The 19,110-nt window shown below is 36.5% G+C and overlaps 1 protein-coding gene across 3 annotated transcripts; it reads right to left on the minus strand.

Annotated features, from left to right (window-relative positions):
• Nucleotides 1–590: 590 nt before the first annotated feature.
• On the minus strand, nt 591–19,104 carry sass6 (SAS-6 centriolar assembly protein). 3 transcript variants are annotated; one of them, XM_066692268.1, is made up of 17 exons: nt 18,893–19,104; nt 17,718–17,778; nt 17,354–17,433; nt 16,824–16,928; nt 15,723–15,894; nt 15,341–15,418; nt 14,617–14,736; nt 13,552–13,743; nt 8,308–8,502; nt 7,501–7,590; nt 7,140–7,319; nt 6,191–6,272; nt 5,901–6,031; nt 3,741–3,890; nt 3,111–3,214; nt 2,924–3,018; nt 591–2,014 (listed from the first exon to the last, which is right to left on the minus strand). In XM_066692268.1, the coding sequence occupies exons 1-17, from the start codon at nt 18,955–18,957 to the stop codon at nt 1,929–1,931; spliced, it is 1,986 nt and encodes a 661-aa protein (XP_066548365.1). In that variant the 5' UTR covers nt 18,958–19,104; the 3' UTR covers nt 591–1,928. The 3 variants fall into 3 exon arrangements, with proteins under 3 accessions (XP_066548365.1, XP_066548366.1, XP_066548367.1); XM_066692269.1 differs by lacking the exon at nt 3,741–3,890; XM_066692270.1 differs by lacking the exons at nt 591–2,014; nt 2,924–3,018; nt 3,111–3,214; nt 3,741–3,890 and adding an exon at nt 3,903–5,805.
• Between the last annotated feature and the right edge of the window lie 6 nt (nt 19,105–19,110).

Below are 19,110 nucleotides of genomic sequence, written 5' to 3' on the forward strand. Positions count from 1 at the left end.
GCACAGCCCCTAGGGCTCCAATACAGATAGTATACCCTTGCCCTGGATGGTTAGTGATGGCATCTGTGGAGCCCCAGAGCCCTTTGAAACCTGCATTAGTGACAGGTGGACTGATTTCATGCCCTAGGAGCTGTGTAAGTGTGAGGAATGCAGTGCAGTAAGTAGTAACAGTGGTGTAAATGGAGCACCGTAAATCACAATGCTTAAAGTTGGGGACTGCCTGTATTGGTATGGAGTGATGGTGCCAATTACTATAGTTACAGGTTTTAGACTGATTGCCTACGGGTCTTGTACAGTTCAAAGATCCTCGGAGACAGTCACTAGACAAACAGACAGTGTAGTTGTATTTCAATGTAATACTTCAGGTATAATTATATTCCAGATTAATAATCCAGTGCCATTCCAATTTTATGAATTTGTGTATCCATTAAATGAACCCTGCTGTGCTGCCCTTTGGGCTAGGCTTACTTAGACCTAAGTGTAATGGCACCCCTGACAGCATCAAAATAATATTCCTCCACACCGAGTGTATTACAATGGGGTTTGTTGTTTTTTGGACAAATACAATAAATTGAAATCACTGCAAGATATTTTTATAAAAGTTTATTACACAAGCAGATGTGAAATCTGTAAAAGAAAAATATTTACATATTTTCTGTCCTACAGGTTTTTATTTTTAATTCATAATTGAATATGTACAATTTTTACACTGCAAAACATTTTCAAGTATAAAGTAGTGATTAGAACCAAACCAATTTAAGGGAATAAACCATGTACAATTGAATATGTAAGTCCAACTAAACTAGTCAAGGTACCTTTTCAACTTTGTAGAGTAGAGGCTGATAATGTGGTAGTTCTATACATTCATAGGGGTAAACTGCAATATTAATATTAGAGGTTTTTAATGCTTCTAAATTTTACTGCAGTGACTTCTACTGGACTAACTTTTTCATTATATCCTCAAAAATCTTCAAAGACCAAACCGCTATAAAAAGTGTTTACCCTTATTGATTTCCAAATTGTAATAATTCACCATAATTGTGAAATATTATAAAGTACCCATCTCAGAATTGAAAAAATCCCACAAGACAAAAACTGTGTCTTGTGAAACACTACAGAGAGTCTTTGGCTCATAGCAATGTCCAATTATTAGCAGTGAGAATGCATGGATTGTGAATGATCCTAGTTATAGTGACTGGCTGCTTAAACATGTAGTGGTCAGAAAGCCTTCACACACGTGCACACACACACACCATTAAAAAATGAATAATTAAATAAATTAAGATATTACACTAGAGATGGTATTATTTCAACAAAAAAAGTTTTAAATTTAGTATTGCTACCTGGGACCATAAATGCCAGACACTGAAATGCCACTGTTTAAAGAAATTGCCTGAAATAATTAAGGTTTAAATCTATAGTAGATTAGTTATGTTACTTAATTACTGCAAGGTAGTATAAAAAAAAAGTCTTGCAAGAAATGTGTAAAACCTACACAATCCATTCTTCTTCATGCCATTAATATATCACCGGTTTGTTCTGTTACTCAAAGAAAAACACCAGATGTCAAATATAAAACCAGAATGAAAACTTTTAAAAACTATCATTTTCTGTAATTAGATAAGCAATAACACCCAGTGTCTGGAATTTAAGGGGCTCTGTAGCAGCAAGGATTTTCAAACAAACCAAAGGAGAAAAAGACAACACGAGGTGAAATTGATCAGGGGGCAATTGTTTAAAATACAAATTTGATATGAAGGAAAACACTTTATAGTTGCTGTAGACTTATTAACACACCCAGTCATCTGTAAGAAACATAATATGGTTGTTAACTTTGTGTAAACAAAAAGGAGGCACACATCGCTCATGGGGAGAGGGGTGCCAGGAAGAGTTGGGCTGGAGCGTGTTCACTAGACCAGACCAGCTCCTTATCCAGGAAAGTAAGCAGAGGCTGTGGACTGGAGCCCAGGTTTGACTAACAGCTGGCCAGGACAGACCGAGGGCTTCTGGGCTTCTACAGATTGCAACAAATGACATTTGATCAGCACAGGTGGCACATTTAGATTAACAATGCATAATATTTCAGACTTACTGATAAGTGGTATTAAACATAACCTTAAAAGCAAAATGTTTATTATTATCCAGAAATCCTATGTGAAACAGTAATATTCTAATATTCTCAGAAAAGTAAGAATCCAAGGAAAAAATACAATACAGAAAATGCAATGTGCTTGTTCACATGTATACAGTAAGGCAATACATGCTTTTAATATAATTGTGGCATAGTGTTAATGAATTAATTGTTAAAAATACACCCAACCACACTACAAACTACACTGAACATTTATAAACTGTATAATTTTTCAAATTAAATTGATTTCTATACATTGACCATACTATTAATATACAAGTCCTATTTTGTATATTACCCATGAGCACTGATAGTAGAGATTAATGTACAAGTAGAATCATTATGTTCTAATTGTTCATATAGATAATCTTCTTGACAACACTTTTATAGTACAGGTATTGTATTCAGCACACTGCATACATTAAATTAACCACAATATTTATAAACAATATTTATATCCAGTTGGAGTTGTAAGTATTCAGACCCTTCATTTGAAGTAAATCTTATTATGCGATTCATTTAATTCAATGTACATTGTTCATACATTATTTATCAGTTGTAGTATTTTTGTTGAACCAGTGCAGACTCAGCCTAGAGAAAACTACAGAGTCCAGTTGATTTGAATTGCATTCAAACTTTTAACCATCACTCCACTGATTAATACAACACTTATCATACAATTTACACATAAAACATACTACATTTCCACCCTCCCATTTATATATTGAACACACTAATGTGAAGCAGCTCCACTGGCTCACAAACCTCTTGCCAGAGAAAAGGGTCACATACCTTTGTGGAGGTGCTTGATGGGAACAATTCCACGCAGCGCGATGCTGTCATCTCGTCTCTCTAAATATTTAGAATCCAGCCCAAACTGTTCCCCACTAGGACACAAACCAAGAAAAGCCATCTCATGATCTGTACACATTCACACCAAAACACACATCTGAGTAGTGGAGAACACTGGGCTACTTACTTTTCTTTATTTGTTGAAGCCTGTGTGTGCTGTGCTGCAGGATTCCCACATTTCAGTTCCACTGGTGACACGCATGATTTGGGGTTCAGAGGGTTAAACTGAACCTGCCGGACAAAACATTTAAAAATGTTTGACCACCTCAGAGCAGAGAAAGACATGTTAACCTTTGTCATGTAAATACAATCATTCTGTAATAATGTCAGTGCATTTAAGCATCGTCCTTATTGTAAATATAAAGCTGCTTCAACTTGAGAAAATGATGCATTTCCAATGAAGCAGGAGTATAGGATTACATAAATAAATGCTAATATAAGCCAATTGCCAAACATGCATGATTATGAGTTTTCTAACTAGCTGATGAAACTGTAAATAGGGAGAGTCTTCCTGTAATAAATTAATGCAAGTCATTTTCTGGACAATCATTAACTGTATGTCAATTACACTGTTGCACGGAAAACCATTTTACAATACAAAGTTTTACATTTCCATTAAATCCGGTCCTGTATATTTTCTTGCCAATACTCCCCCTTCCTCACATTAAAAAACACATCACCATTTAGTAAAATCATGCATTAAATCAGAAAGAGAGGTAACGACAGTGAGAAATGAGAGAAAGAAATCTGTGCCTGCCTTTGATCCCGGGCCCTGATTATGGAGTGTCAGGGCTGGCCGGCTGGCTGTGCTAACAACTGAAGAGTCAGGAAAGGGAAACTTGAAATTTAATGTGGAGGTAACAGGGTAGCATATCCCAGAGGTAGAATGAAAGGGTCGATTATCAAGCTGAAAAACAAGAACAGAGAATTCAGGTAGAAATTGATTGTTGATTTTTGTATTATTATTCTGTAGAAGACAAGCACCACTTGTGCACACAGTCACGGGATTGGAAATTGATGGGAGCTCAGTATGTGCACGTTCTTTTTACTGCTGAATGAAGAGAATTCAAGTCTCACTTCAATAAGATGCATTTAGATCATATTTCCTACTTTTTCATGTGTACTCAATCAACACAACACGTGGGTGTTTATTTAACAATATGACTGTATATCACACACACTTCATCACACAGTACATTTCATTACCAGCATCAGTTCATCACCAATTTGGATATTCATCAGCACTTTGCATATTCAGTTACAAATTTCACACGCACAGTCTCTTTTGATTGAGATCGAATATTCTTTAATGACCTAACATTCCAAAGCATACTTTTATCAAATCCCACAGTTTTACAACTTTAAATTTCACCCACCCCTTAGTTCTAATGTTTTTCAACACTTTATTTTCTCCCCTTTTTATCGATTAATGTATCACTCAGTCGGCTTGTCGCGCAGATTTTATGCAGTAAGTGTGAAAGAAGCTGTTTACATGATCTAATATTCCAGTAGATATTGGGAGGAATACTTACATATGAACCAGCATGTAAACAAAAAGTGCAGTACACCAGATGAATGTGTTGTTTGTGGTCAATATATATTTTGTTGTTATATAATCTAGTTAATCTTATTTTGTAAGTATGTATTATTATTTAATAATAATAACTAGATTAAGATGTTTCTGGAAACTTCATCTGCGTTGAAAACTGCCATTTTAAGATGGTTTAAAAGAGTATCTGATTAACATAAGTAGGTCAGCATGTTAAACACCTTTTAAGGAATTGTAGCTTTAATGCAGCTTCATAGCTTTTCTCTGGAAGGATTTATGAGAGCACATTTCATTTGACCTAACAAGAAGGTACACCAGTCATCATATAGGGCATTTTCAGATAGATCATGCATGGGTTCCTATGTGTTCCATAATAAGTATGAGCCTGACTACACTGTGTAAGGAGTGATGAGCCACTTCTCAGTTTGACCTGAAGGAGAGGTCAAAGGTCACAATGGAAGACATTTTCAAATAGACCACATACGAGTTCCTATCTGAGTTCTATAGCAATCATTAGCATCCTCTAGGGCAATATAAGCAGTTTTAGGCATTGATTGACCACTAAAATATGTATCAATTTATTTATTTTGGCACCAATTACCCTCCAAATTTAGTTACTGAATTGAATATGCACTTTCAAAAACCGACAACTGCTGGTCTAAAAGTCTGTGTGTGTAGTTCGTAACAGAATATGCAATTTGCTGATGAATACACAAATTTGTGATGAACTGATGCTGGTGATTAAACATTCCTGATGAACTGTCCTTATTGAAATGTGTGTGATGAATAGTGCATGAGGAAAAGACGGGATCCCATACTGATGTGCTGATCAGTGGTTTATGCATCTCCTCACAACGCAAAAGGAAGGTTAAACCATTTGAATGCACATACATTGTAAATAAATGTTACTGGTATTTTTACATACATGCAGGCAGAAAAAAAGTCAATATACTCAAAAATTCTATTTTCAATAAATATCTGCTCATGTAAATCATATTTTATTTTTTGAGGGAACCAATTTTAAACCATATAAAACTGGAAATGGTGTTGATTCTTATTTATCTGGACAAAATCTAAAAACAATTTTAATTTAGATATTTAACTTGACCAAACCAACAGAAAATCTCCAGTTCCTCATCATATGATAATTACAGGATGCCTTCTTCAAAATAATAGGACGTATATCCAAAAAGATAACTGGAATCCCATTCCCTAGATCCAACACCTTAATGTTTAGAGTTGGGGGCAATTCCTGTTCAGCTGGGAACTGGAACTGGAAAATCAAAGTTGAGGAATTAGAATGGATTACGCAGAGACAGAACTGGAATTGAACAACAGAGTCCAGCTCTGTCAACAAGTTATGCTTACCCCCAAATTCCGAGTTCCTATTTGAAAGCCTCCTGCAGAAGGAATGCCAGGCGGCGTTTCAAACACTCCTAATGTTTCCGTTTTTCTTGACATCTGATTTTCATTCAACTGCTTGTTTAGCCACGTAATAACTGAAACAGATCATTCATGTTAAACTTGTGGTTTGAAAAGACATAAGCAGTCAAGCAAGTCGAATATTGAGTCAAAGGTAGCACCTGCTAGCACTGAATTTAATGATAAGCAGTAAGAACACCAGTGAGAAATAAAGCATATTGAACAACAATACATACCATTTTCATTTGTTTTAAGTAGTTCTTTGCTTTCGTCAAGCTTTTGAATGGTAGCTTCTAACTGCTCCTGCAGTTTTGATACCTGAAAAAATAAATGAGAGATGTTAGAAGAAGCGGAAAGGAATGGCTAAGGGCACACAATGTCATACCAACACACTAAACCTAAAAAAGTTTCAACGTTATATGGAAGACTTTCACAATGTTATTCATTTAAAATAAAATGCAATCTTCATCAAATACTACCTAAGTTTCAGTCAATAAAAAAAGATAATATAGATTCCCAAAATAATTCACATTATATGTGTTACTTAAATACAATTTGTATGGTAAATTATGTTTGTATTAGGATGCATCATAAAACATTAAGTGGAGCTACTAGGTGTTAGCTAGGCAACAGCATACAGTTGATATACAGTACCTGTCAATAGCATATTTACCGATTTCCCCTTTACTTGAGATTAGAATATAAGAAGTGGTTTTAACAGAGAGGCTAACCCATAAATGTATCTCATAGCAGTGCAACATCTCAGGTTGAAACCCAAAACTGAAAATGATCCAAAAGCATCAGAAAACAAAGTCTGACCAATTCTGAATAGGAGAAAGAGGAATTGTGTGCTAGAGCCCCATCCATCAACACATGTACCTAACAGCACAGAAGATGACGGGAGAAAGGCAAGAGTCTACAAAAAACACCATTATATTAAATGAAAACCTCAGTCGGTACATTATACATTATTTTAGAGGCCCTGCTTATGTTTTATATTTAGCGGTTTGTAATGTTACACTTTGAGTGACATGCACTAATTTGGCAGCAGTTCGATATTTCAGTTCGACTGACGCTCTTGCCGACGTATCTACTCTTAATGGAACGGTTAACTTTTGTTAACCGTTCCATTGAGAGTGCGTGAGGAAAAGCCAATTCTTGTAGCAGATCGCAGAAGTGTCTCACCTCTTCCTCTCTCAGCCGCAGCAACTGCCGCAACTCCTGTAGCTCTTTCGCTTCCTTCTGTAGCTTCTCTTCTTTTTCCAGCATTACCTTCTCTTGCTGAACTGTGACTGTGTTCTTCAGCTTTAATTTACCCACCAGCATCTTCGTATCCCCTTGCAGTTTCTTAATGATTTCATTTGCCTACAGGGGGAAAGAAACAAAATATGCATCTGGCATACAATCGACCAGCAATCTGACCCCCCTGTGCATCGCAAGTGTCTGTGACCTAAAGGGTTTGTGTTAATCTACTGTAGAAATGCTAAGAGCAAGAGACCTGAAACAGCTCAAACCCCATAACAAAAGGACACGCTCGGTCACACACCTTTATCAACTCCTCAGATAAAGATTTCACTGTGGCTTCAAGTTTTCCAATATGCTGTTGCCTTTTTTCTGTGTTTTCTTCTATGGTGTTCTGTTAAATGCAAAATAATAAATTATTCAAGAATTATTTTATTTTTCATCACATTATTTACATGAAATTAGCTTATAGTCAATGAACCTGGAAAAAATAGAACAAAAAAAGACTTAGAATTGTATTCCTCTTCTTTGTGTCTAAGTTTTGAAGGTGTCTGGTATATTCAAAGTATTGTTAAAATACAACCAGAGATACTGTAACATACATATGTTTCAAGTAACAATACAGAAGTCCAATGTTAACCACAATTTTCCTGACATCATTAGGACAATTCAGTTATAAGCTAAATATCAAATCATAAAAATAAAATAATAAAATCTGTAAACCTTAGCCTAACCTAACCTTATGTTAATTATGATAATGAAGGCGTCAGACTGGGGTAATTAGAAAGGCCCTTGTTTTCAGCCATATCTGATGTAATGTAATGTGTATATATTGTTAGACATCGATTTACATTGGTAGCCATCCTGCAAGTGTATACATCAGATTCCACCAGGCTTTTTCATACATCACTGAAATAAAGAGAATGCGAATGTTTGAATCACTGTACTTTAACTGTTCCCATCATGTATATTCTATAATGTCACAAACAGATTCAAAGTTCATGAATTCCTCCTAGTTTTTATCATTCACAGAAACAGACTCACTTTTCCTAACATTCAGTGGACACTTTACAGAATTATATTGTGCAGTGTGTGGAGTGCCATAGACCACCTTTTGCTGCTGAGTGGCATCCAGCACTTCTTTGGTCCGGAGCACCAGCTGATCTTTGTCTTTGATCTCCTGTTCTAGAACAGCCACCCGCGTCTGCAGCTGGTTTATCTGCTTTTCCTTCTCATGGCATTCAGAGTCCAGGGTGCCATTCTCCCTCCTTAGAGACAGCACCTCCTGCTTCACCCTGTGAGACTCCTGCAGTCAACACACACACACAAGGCCCTTGTAAATAAATACATCACACAGGTAAAGGCACTCTGATGAAAAAGTAAACACTCCTAGCCAGTTCCAAATGCCATTTTAAGGCTTGTTTCCCCAGTTGTGTGTGGGTTAAAGAAGAGAACTAAGTTGTTGCACATTTAGTGCTATATTAGTTCTTGCAATACGCACAGCGTACATTTTGTTGTCTCAAATTTGCATAGCAGTTATGCTAATCAAATATAAATTTGCTTAGCAACACGAGTTGCTTGATTAACAATTTAAATTGGTCTACCAATGATCATAAGTGATGTGTTTTTTTATGTTTTGTTCTCATGACATACGATATGTGCATTCTTATCTACATTACTTTGTATGCATTTTAAATTGTGAAATGTATTTTACAGATATTTGCATTAATTGTTATTTAATGCTTGCATGTTGCAGGCATGTGACTAGATAGTAGCCTCTCATGCTCATCCCTGTACCCAAGTTATACCACTAAGTCTTCGATGCTTCTCCTGTAGTTCTTGTGTAGTCAAGCCTTTCCAGAATCCTTCCAGTACTATCCATCTCTGCTCACAGACCCTGACTGCATTGTCTATTTATTAAGTAATGCTTGCATTCACCATTGCATAGGAGAGGAACTGGTGTGCTAATACACGTTTTAGACTCTATAGATGCATAACATTCAGCATCAAACTCAATGTAGATCATGATATCTGTCTTGATATCTGTCCCCATTTTCACCTGATTTTACTGTTGTCATATTTTACTTGTAACTCTGTAACTACAAGGGCTAAAGGCAAGTATCTTATATAAGAACACTCCGCACAAACTGGAGATTCAGGAAATAACATAAATAACTGTGTTCATCCCACCAAAGTTAATATTAAAAAAAGTGAAGAAAAACAAAAGCACTTATAAGAAAAGTTAATTTATGGTCAATATAACACTTTTTTTAGTACTCCAGGCAGACTTTTGACACTGAACAGTGAAACTTCAATGTCTTATGAACTCAAATCTGACCTCCAGAACAGAAATTACAGCCATTTATATTAGACTACAAACAGCCAGAATAACTATATACAAGTAAAGAAGAATACTAAACAGGGAAACAGAATTCCAAACATCTGGCTCTTTAATATTGTCACTTTAGGCCTTACAATGACACAGGCTATTCTGTACTGTTGTTGCAGTGACTCTTCCCAGTCACCACGCTGCCATGGCGTTTTATTCTTGCACAGAAGCACACTGTCAGTGCCTTTCATAGTGCTGTATACAGGCTGTATGCATCTATGATTTGTTTTTGAAGGGTAATGTGTTTTATTTTTGGTGTCAGATTAAATTTTTCTATTTTGTATTTGGTTTTCTTGCTGTATAGCGTCTATTCTGTAACCGCCCTGCTTCCCTATGTGCGGTCTGTGAGCTCTCACACAAATACACAGCTCAGCGCAGCCTAGCCTGCTCGGATATGGGCGTGTTTGGTATCATTGGAAAGCTGCCCTGTACGACTGACAAACCCGTTGGCCAATGAGGGACAGGATTCCGGTAACAGGGCATGTTACTGGGCTGTCACCAAAAAAAACAAATAAGCGTTTCTTAAAGGGCCGGTAGTTAAGCCTCATTCGCAAACTAAAGTCATGCGGTTTTCTGGAGTGACAGCTTTGAGCACCTATGGGAGACAGGATTAGAGTAATATGACGTAAAACGCCCGTACCGTCCCCGGGACGATTTGCAAAGGGCGGACCCCAAAGACTGGCATAGAGGATACGAGCGCGAAAGCAAGTCTCCAGTTTAACAACCTGCCATCACCTCCAGGCATTCTGACAGGAAAATGGCGGCCATTACATGTACGAGTAGGCGGGTTGTACACGCATTTTCGATGCTTGTTTTGGGTAACAAAAAAACGTATTTTAGATCCTTTTGGGGGTCGGAAAAACGTATTTTAATGCAAAATCAGCTCATCTCTCAAGAAAACACATCGCAAATGAAGGTGAATTGACTTGCTTTTTGCGATGTGAACCCTGACAAAATGTTCGCTTACGCATTATGCATTTTATTTGAGACACGTTTACGAACCCCCCGTTTATAGTTAAAAAAAACAAACAAAAATATATAAATAGGCTATGTCTTCCACCCCGAGAGTGGGCTCCCCTAGGTTAAGAGCCCCTGCTCTACGATCAGCAACAGTACAATGGAAATCAAATATTGTTCAGAAAGTTCTTCCCAACACTGTTGCAGAAATTCCCACAAATGTGTTGCACTTGTAGGTTGCTTTGCTTTCACCCTTCTGTCCAGTTCATCCCAAACCAGCTTGAGGTTTAAGTGCCATTCCATGATTTGAAGCCTACCGTCTTATTCTCTTCACAGCTGAAACTGAGACTTTCTTACTTCGACCAGTGATAAACTGTGCTCGAGGCTGTTGTGCTGAGAGCCGCCTATCACACAAGCTGCTGACTCTCAGAAACGTGTCTTCGGATTCTATTGTGGCTTTGGGTCTGTCAGACCTCTTCCCTCCAGTTTCCAAGTGCCTTTTGAAGGTGTAGGAAACTGTACTCACTGACACCTTGGCTTTCTTTGCAATTTCTATAAAGGAAAGACCTACACTTTTAAGGGATATAATGTCGGTCTGTCTTCCTTTGTTAATTGCCTTTTTCTCACCATTATGATAGCAATATACTACTTCCTGCAATACAATACTGTCCAATTAATGCTTAAGAGGATGTAGTAACAGTCTGTTCCAACACTGCTTTTATACAGACGGACGGTTTGTAAGTAATCAACAATTGATGGAATTGTTAGCATCAATTTTCAAGGCTTAATTTACTCCCATTGCTGCAGAACAGCAGTAAGTTGTTAACCCATTAGCCTACTTGTTTTTTTATAAACTCTGAAATGTACATTATATTTCAGTTTTTGGTAACCTAAACTTTTTTTTAACCTCTGGCAGTTTACTGCTTAAATTTCAATTTTAAAAAAAAATGGAAAAATTGAGGTGTTCTAAAACTTTTGACCGGTAGTGTATTCATTTAGTGTATGTTTTTGCTAGCATGTTTTTGACTAAAACCGTTTCAGGATTATTATTGTTTAAACTTACATTTAAACTTAAGGTAGAAACATTCAACACAACAAATTAAATTACAAGTTAAAAGGATATAAATCAGTATTTTAGGACAATAGAAAAGGCAAAGTGAACCCCATGCCCCATGGTGCAGGGGCAGACAAATCACTACTATGTGTGGTAGTCCAGTGGGCTACCCAATAGGTGAATTATGGTAGCCCGCCACAGATTGTGGTAGCCCACATTATTCATTTGATAAACATTTCCATTTAATGCTCCATTAAATAAATAGTAGGCAGATAGAATTTTTATGTGGAGATACACAAACGCTCTGAAGTACATACGTTTTTTTTTTTGGTTTGTTTAAACATTCCACATTTAAATTGTCATTTAAACTGGACAACAACAATTTAGTTTGTTCTTCTGCTTAATCTCCAGGAAGGGAAGCCTACATGGGACTAGTGTTGCATGGTATACCAGTACTGAAAAAGTAACGCGGTACTAGAGTTTTGAAAATGGTACTATACAAGCACTTTAAATAAATCAATACTTTATTATGCGAATGACAATCTGATCTGTTTCTTTAAGAATAACACTGACAGCTGTGACATAGGGCTATTGGTGTGTAAATAGCACAGACTCAGTGTAATATGAGCTGTGCAGAGAGTGAAGTGGTTGCGTTCATGAAGCGCAGTTCTGCACCGGGATTCAGAGATGTGCAGTTGCAGTCGTGAAGCACAGTTCTGCACAGAAACCATAATAAAAACACCTTGATTGCCAGGTATTGGACCAGATTACATATAAAAAATGTATTTTGAAAATATGCGGTTATCACTGATTAAAATGTTTCTTCTGAAAAAGCACAATCCTGCCAAGATGCCTCTGGTACCACTGCGTTATTTTGGTTAATTGTTTCTTAATCTGCAAACTTTTTCAGGAATAATAATAATATATAATATTGACGCAAACTCTGAACTGTAGAAGGGAGTCTATTTATGTCTTTTATATTTATTTTATATATGTCTTTAGTATTTACTACTTTCAGTAGTTGTAACATGAAAAATACACTGAACACCGGGATATATTCATCAATGGGTTAACACCAATTCGCTATTTCTGACGCTTTTCATTGAATATAAACAAATTAAACATACATACGTCACCGTGCATACAGTTTATCATGATCAAGGTGCTTTTACCTGAAGGTTAACATGTTTCATGCAAGTAAAGTCAATATAAACCGTGTGTTTGTAAAAAATAAAAACATGATTTCTGTTTGAGAACTGATTTTAAACTACATGGGGATGTTTAGCTAGCTAATGTGACGTCACCGATAAATTATGCAAATTAACACCAACGAAGCTTCAAACCTTCGTTTGGTGTGTTCCGAACCTTCAAGGGAAAAAAAAAATCGCTACGTGTTGACAGCGTTTCCTCTACGAAGCGCTTCTTGTTGTGACGTCACCTTTGGCAGCTCTCTGCGAGGAGCGAGGCATTATGGGAAATGTTCACCAGAAAAGTCCGTATAGCCTCACCCGATCGGACTTCGTGAAGAGACTATCACATCTCACATTCAGTTAAGAACTCGCCACCACATGTGGTGTCAAATCAAGACCAGCATATAGCTATAAACAGTCTTATTGTAGAATTGCAGTAGTCCCACGGGCTTTGGAACTTTAGTTTGGTAGTCCGGTTCCAATTTGTGGTAGTCCTGGGCATCCAGACAACCGATTTGCCCGACCCTGTGCCACGTGTCACAATATTAATGCTAAATACAAACTAGTCTTTGATTACTGCAGCTGCCATTAAAATTCACAGACAAGTCGAAAAAGTTATTGAGAAAGAAGAGCTTCCATTAATTCTCTTCCGTACTTTCCGCCTTTTTTCTTTTTAAAGGTATTCGGGTAGGCTTATTTCGCAAGAGAGAGAGGTTTAAACTTCCAAATGAGGTCAACACAAAAAGCACACTGCATTGATCTTACTTCTTCCAGACCCACAAGTTTGGTCTTGAGGTCACGGATAATAGACTCGGACTTGTATCTCCTCTCTGTCAGCTCTTTGTTGGATGCTTCCAGCTCCGTCTGTCTGCTCTGGAGTTGCTGGACGCTCTTCTGGTGCAGGCTCTCCAGCTCCCTTCGTTGCTGCTCACTCTGCTGCTGGTATTTTGTCTGAGCCTAAAGAACAGCAGCAGACAGAACACATCTCTGACTGACAGGTGCTTTAATCATCATAGCACTTAACAAAATACACAGAAAATGTGTTAATTAAATTCCATTTGTCAGTAGGCTGTTGAGGAATGATGCATGGTAATAAATAAAAAATATATGCATTAGCAGAGTGTAATTCAGCACAAAAAGCAAACAAAAGCATGAAACAAAAACTGAGCTTCTGAAATTAGGTTTTCGTTTAACCCCAACAAAACACAAAAAAACAATCTGTCCTCTACAAAGTATTTACAAAATATCATTTGGATTGGGCAGGGGGCTGAGGGAGTGACAGTCTTCAGTAATGCTTCAGCATGTGGGAAGCATAGCATTTAAGAAGTATTTATGATTTACCGGTATGCAGACATGTTTGTAGTATTTCATATAAAATTATTCTAATGTGTAATGAGAGAGAATTATTATATTCTGTTATTTATTATGATCTTGAGGTTTTATAGTTAGTTATTTAGGTTTATCTACCCAGTTATCAGCATATTGTTCAGTGTTTGGAAAAAAACAACCCAATGTTTATTTATGCTGTGCATTTTTGTCCTCCTTTTTTGTTGCATTTCCAGTATCGAGTATCATTTTGGTATCGAAGTCAAAATTCTGGTATTGACTACACTACAAGGCAGAAATAGAAATATTCCATAATTAAATAGCCTATCCATAATTCTTTCTGCATCAGTCGCAACTCAATATTGATGGAAAAAAATGTACTTGATTTGATTTCAGATCACACAAAATCTGTGTATCAGTACACAGCATTGCTACATTTGGAATACAGATTGAGTATTCGTTCTTCATTGGCAACCTTAAGGAGTTCATCCAGGGATCACAAACCTCTAGTGCTTTCTCCCTCTCTGTAGTCAGTTCCTGAGCGTGTCTGTTGGACAGGGCTGTTGTCTGGGATGTCCATTCAGACGTCAACCTGTCCAGTTCTCTGCTCTTTTCTGACAAGGCCTGATTGGGACCGGGGTAGGGGGGTGGGGGGCGAAAGTGGAAACCAGTTTATAATTGTTATTAGGTAGGTTGGGAAATCCTAACTGCTCCTGTTCTCTCATATTATACAATGATAAACTTACCATTTATGCACACACGCCACAGACAGAGAATACATTCTTGGATAAAAGTACACAACATCCACTTAACACTGTACATAGCAGTTAAAAATATTAAATCATCAACACAAAAGCAATATTTGAATTAAGAAAAAACATTCATTATTTCTTTTTTTATGAGCATTACAATTACCTTACACTGGTTGATCTTTTCTTTTATTGTTAAATATGAAATTAAACATTGTAGGCTACTTGTACTCTGAGGTGACAGATATAGTAAGAAATTTGGAAGACATTACCTATCAATTACAGCTACTAATACTTGGGATATGATCAGCTCATGTGCTAAGCTGAGGACATCATAGACCGCCACATATTAAGTCTGCTTCCTACATATTTGTCCAACGAAGTACAAGACTTACTTTTCATTACTTTCATATGACATTGTTGCTGTTATTTAGCCAATCTTGATGGTGTAAAAAAGTTAACAGAAAACCAGCAGCTACCTGCTGAGTGTAGCTGAGCTGCCTGGAGAGATCTTCCTCAGTTTTCTTGAGCTTCTGTTCCAACAACTGCTTCTCATCCTGTTGGATTGAATACAGTTTCAGGCAGTTTACATTAAATATTTTTAGCTCCTCCCCATGAGTGAAACATGATTTACATCCTTCAGAAAAAAACTGGAAGTAGCATAAGAAGGTGCAAATGAACACACAAACTATTGAGTATAAATAAACAGTGAATCATGGAAACACAATGGAGCACAATATAGAAAACATATCTTCGAGCTGTAGCTGTGTGGAGATATGTATTAATACAAGATCAACTTTAAAAGTTGCAAGATATGCAATACACTAAAGATAAACTAGATTTAAAATAAAAGTCACATACCTTTGCACAGGATAAACAGGTGGCCAAATACTTCTTTATTTCCACGTCTGTGCCATGTATTAATTTAAGACAGAGGTGTGTGAGGTGTTTGAAAGCATTCGTCTCAACTATGTTTAAACTGGCAGGAGCGTAGTCAAAAACTGGTGACGAAGACAGCAGCTGCAGTAAAAACCTAGTGCATAACACAAACAAGTTCATAGTTATTATAAAACACACTTTTCTTTGGCAAAGCTACCTTTCTAAAGAAAATGAGACATCAAAACCTACCAATATCAAAAATGTAGCTATATGACTTAAGTTTCAGAAAAAACAATAGTAGTCCGCTTTCAATGAGACTCAAAGGATTTGTGGAATTGAGATTTCACATAAGAGTACTGGCATCATTAATATTGTGAATAGCAGAGGGACTTAGCATAGTATTTTTATGTGTGTAAATAACTACTATACTTTTTATCAATCATACATCTTTCAGGGTTTGTTGAGAAAATTTGATTCCAGTTGACTGACCTGAGATTACACAAGGGGTGGGTAAATGTTTGACTGCCACTCCATTGAAAAACAGAAGTTTTCTTAAGGTTCAAGAAGTGGTCAATAAACATTGGAACAAATTATATTAATAAACAATCATAGTTGAATGAAAAATATGTATTAAAATTAAATGAATCATAGAATAAGCAATTTAAACTGAATCTGTATATTAACAGTGGAATGTAATTCAGAGCAGCAAATACTATATGTTCTGTTCTGGAACAGAGGAGCTACATGGGTACTTGATTCAAGTCTTCAAAATCATGAAAGGCATCAACCACATCAAACCAGAGGAGCTTTTCCAGATCAGCAGGGACACACGCACCCAAGGGACACAAATGGAAATTGGGCTTCAAGGCATTCAAGACAGAAAACAGGAGACACTTCTTCACACAGAGAGGTGTCACAATCTGGAACAAACTCCCCAGCGATGTGGTTGAAGCGGAAAATTTGGGAACATTCAAAAATAGACTGGATAGGATCCTGGATCACTTAGTTATTAATGGACACCAAAAGATCATGATGGGTTGAGTGGCCTCCTCTCAATTGTAAACTTTCTTATGTTCATGTTACCTTGGGCTTTCTTTGTCTTGTTCTTCAAGACAGTGGTTCAACAGGTCGATAAACTTCTGTGGAAAAGCTGAAAAGTCTACAAGGAGACCCTGTTGGACTTTTAAGCTTTAAAAATAAAAGAAAACCATTATTAAATATGCATTTGTTTAGTCATTTCTTTTTTTATAATTATTAAAGACAAACTCTTTTTGTATAAGGATTGTTTTTTTTTTTTTGTTACATTAAAAAAAATGAGATAACAGATGAAAACAGAATATGAATAGCATTGTATCTGGCTAAAATACGGGGAAAACATGATATGCTGCACTTCTTGGGTGCTGCCCACAAGTCTCTATCACTACTCTCTGATAACTACTCAAAATTAGGACAATACATGTTTGTTAAATCTAAGTATTATTAAAGTGTAAGTAGCTGTACCATTTTTGTACTCTGCCTAAAGAAGATAAGACACTTCACAACATATTTTAATATGTTTAATGTCATTAAATATGACAAATTTAATGACAAATCAATTATATAAAATAACACACCTTTGGAAGTCCTCTTCTGATATAACTAGGTTGTACAGAAAATATGGGTCAGCATCATCTGTCAACCGTACTACCAAATCCTGTGAACAAGTTACAAACCTTCAGTACGGAATTAAAACACTGAAATCAACAATTAGGCCTACATTGGAGCAGATTTTTTCAATAGTATTTTGCTCCCAAATAACATTTGGAGTCCATCCTTTGAACCAGAAAGATTGACAATTATATACACACACATGTATACATATTACGTACACAATACATAAGGCTTTTATTAGTGTAACTAGAAAAGTAAAGGTGGCAAGTCTTATTTTTATTTATGCATATTCTTTATTAAAGAGACAGAATTTAAAAAAATACTCACTCTTTTGTGGATAGGGTTTAATGTTGACTGGAGTTCAATACTGACTCGAATACTGGTCCTCCTGCAATTAGAAACTTTTACTGTTTTTCCTTCTATGAAGTTTGTACTAACACTATGGGTTAGCAGAAGTGCTCTAATCTCTCAAAATTGTTGGCTCTTCCAGGTTAATTCTTAAGATTGTATTTCTAATTTTGTTACTTGAAAATATCCTAACTTGATGAGCACATACATATTAAAATGATTTGGCACTAAAAAGTCTTGTACTTGCAGTTCAAGTGCCACACACCCATATCTCTGCAAATAAGCATCTACCATTTCTCTGAGTGTGCTGGGATTAATTCAATTGCAGAAATACTACAGGTTTTTAAAATGTGTAACCAATAAATACACACAAAGCAGCATCTTACATGGCATTATTAACGGATGTTCTTTGTTTTAGTTTTTAAACACGATATTGTTAACAGCTCCTTCACATAAAGTCTATCTCACATGTATTTAAAGAAAGTGTTCATCTTATAGACAAACAGTAAAGAATACATAAGTGATTGTGTTTATTTTAGCTAAATCTGTGCATCCTGATTAAATTGCACTATACATTGTTATACTGTTAAAGTGGAGGTATTTTGATAGACACATTGACACTACCTGTCAATGTCCCTTGTCAAACCCTGCAACGTAGCGCAACAGGCAACTGAGGTAGGGCTTTCTTTAATTTCAAACAATTAAATAGTTTTTGGTTTTACATGTTGTGATTTGACTCAAACTAAAGAGTAATAACTTGTAGCCACTTTGTTCCTGTCTGCTATAAATAACAAAAACGTATGTGTGGGTCAGATTGGAGTAAAGCTAGATTACAGATCTATGCATGTATGCAAGCCGATTGCGTTTTTTTAAATAGTTTTACATATGCGTTTATGTAATATTTCTGTTTTTGTTTTTTAGCTTGTTGGGGCTATATACAATCAATATGGCTTTCATCGCACAATATCCCATGTCTAAACTGCTGGGGAAAACCAGGGATCCATACGCACTTGGGGAGGGAAATGTCCTTGTATCTATGTATTAGTACAAGTGCGCTGGACGTTCATTTTTTGACAGTATCAAACAAATACGTTTGAAAAAAAGACAAACACCATGCGCAACGTCGTTCACAGGACAACACTGAAATCTCCTACCTGTCCTCGCATTCCTTGCATTGCACATGGACTTGCAATTTCTGGTTGAAAAGTGTTTCCGTCATCGTTGGCACATATTCCTTGTGTCATACGCTGAATAAATCGTTTTCGTCCTGGTTAAGACAATATTTGTTAGTACTTTAAATCCACTTTTTGAGTTTGACTTTGGCGCTTCAGTGGCGCGGACGGCCGTTACAGCAGCAGAGCGGAAGCCGGAA

This window comes from Amia ocellicauda, chromosome 19, assembly GCF_036373705.1.
Source record: "Amia ocellicauda isolate fAmiCal2 chromosome 19, fAmiCal2.hap1, whole genome shotgun sequence".
Classification (NCBI taxonomy): Eukaryota; Metazoa; Chordata; class Actinopteri; order Amiiformes; family Amiidae; genus Amia; species Amia ocellicauda.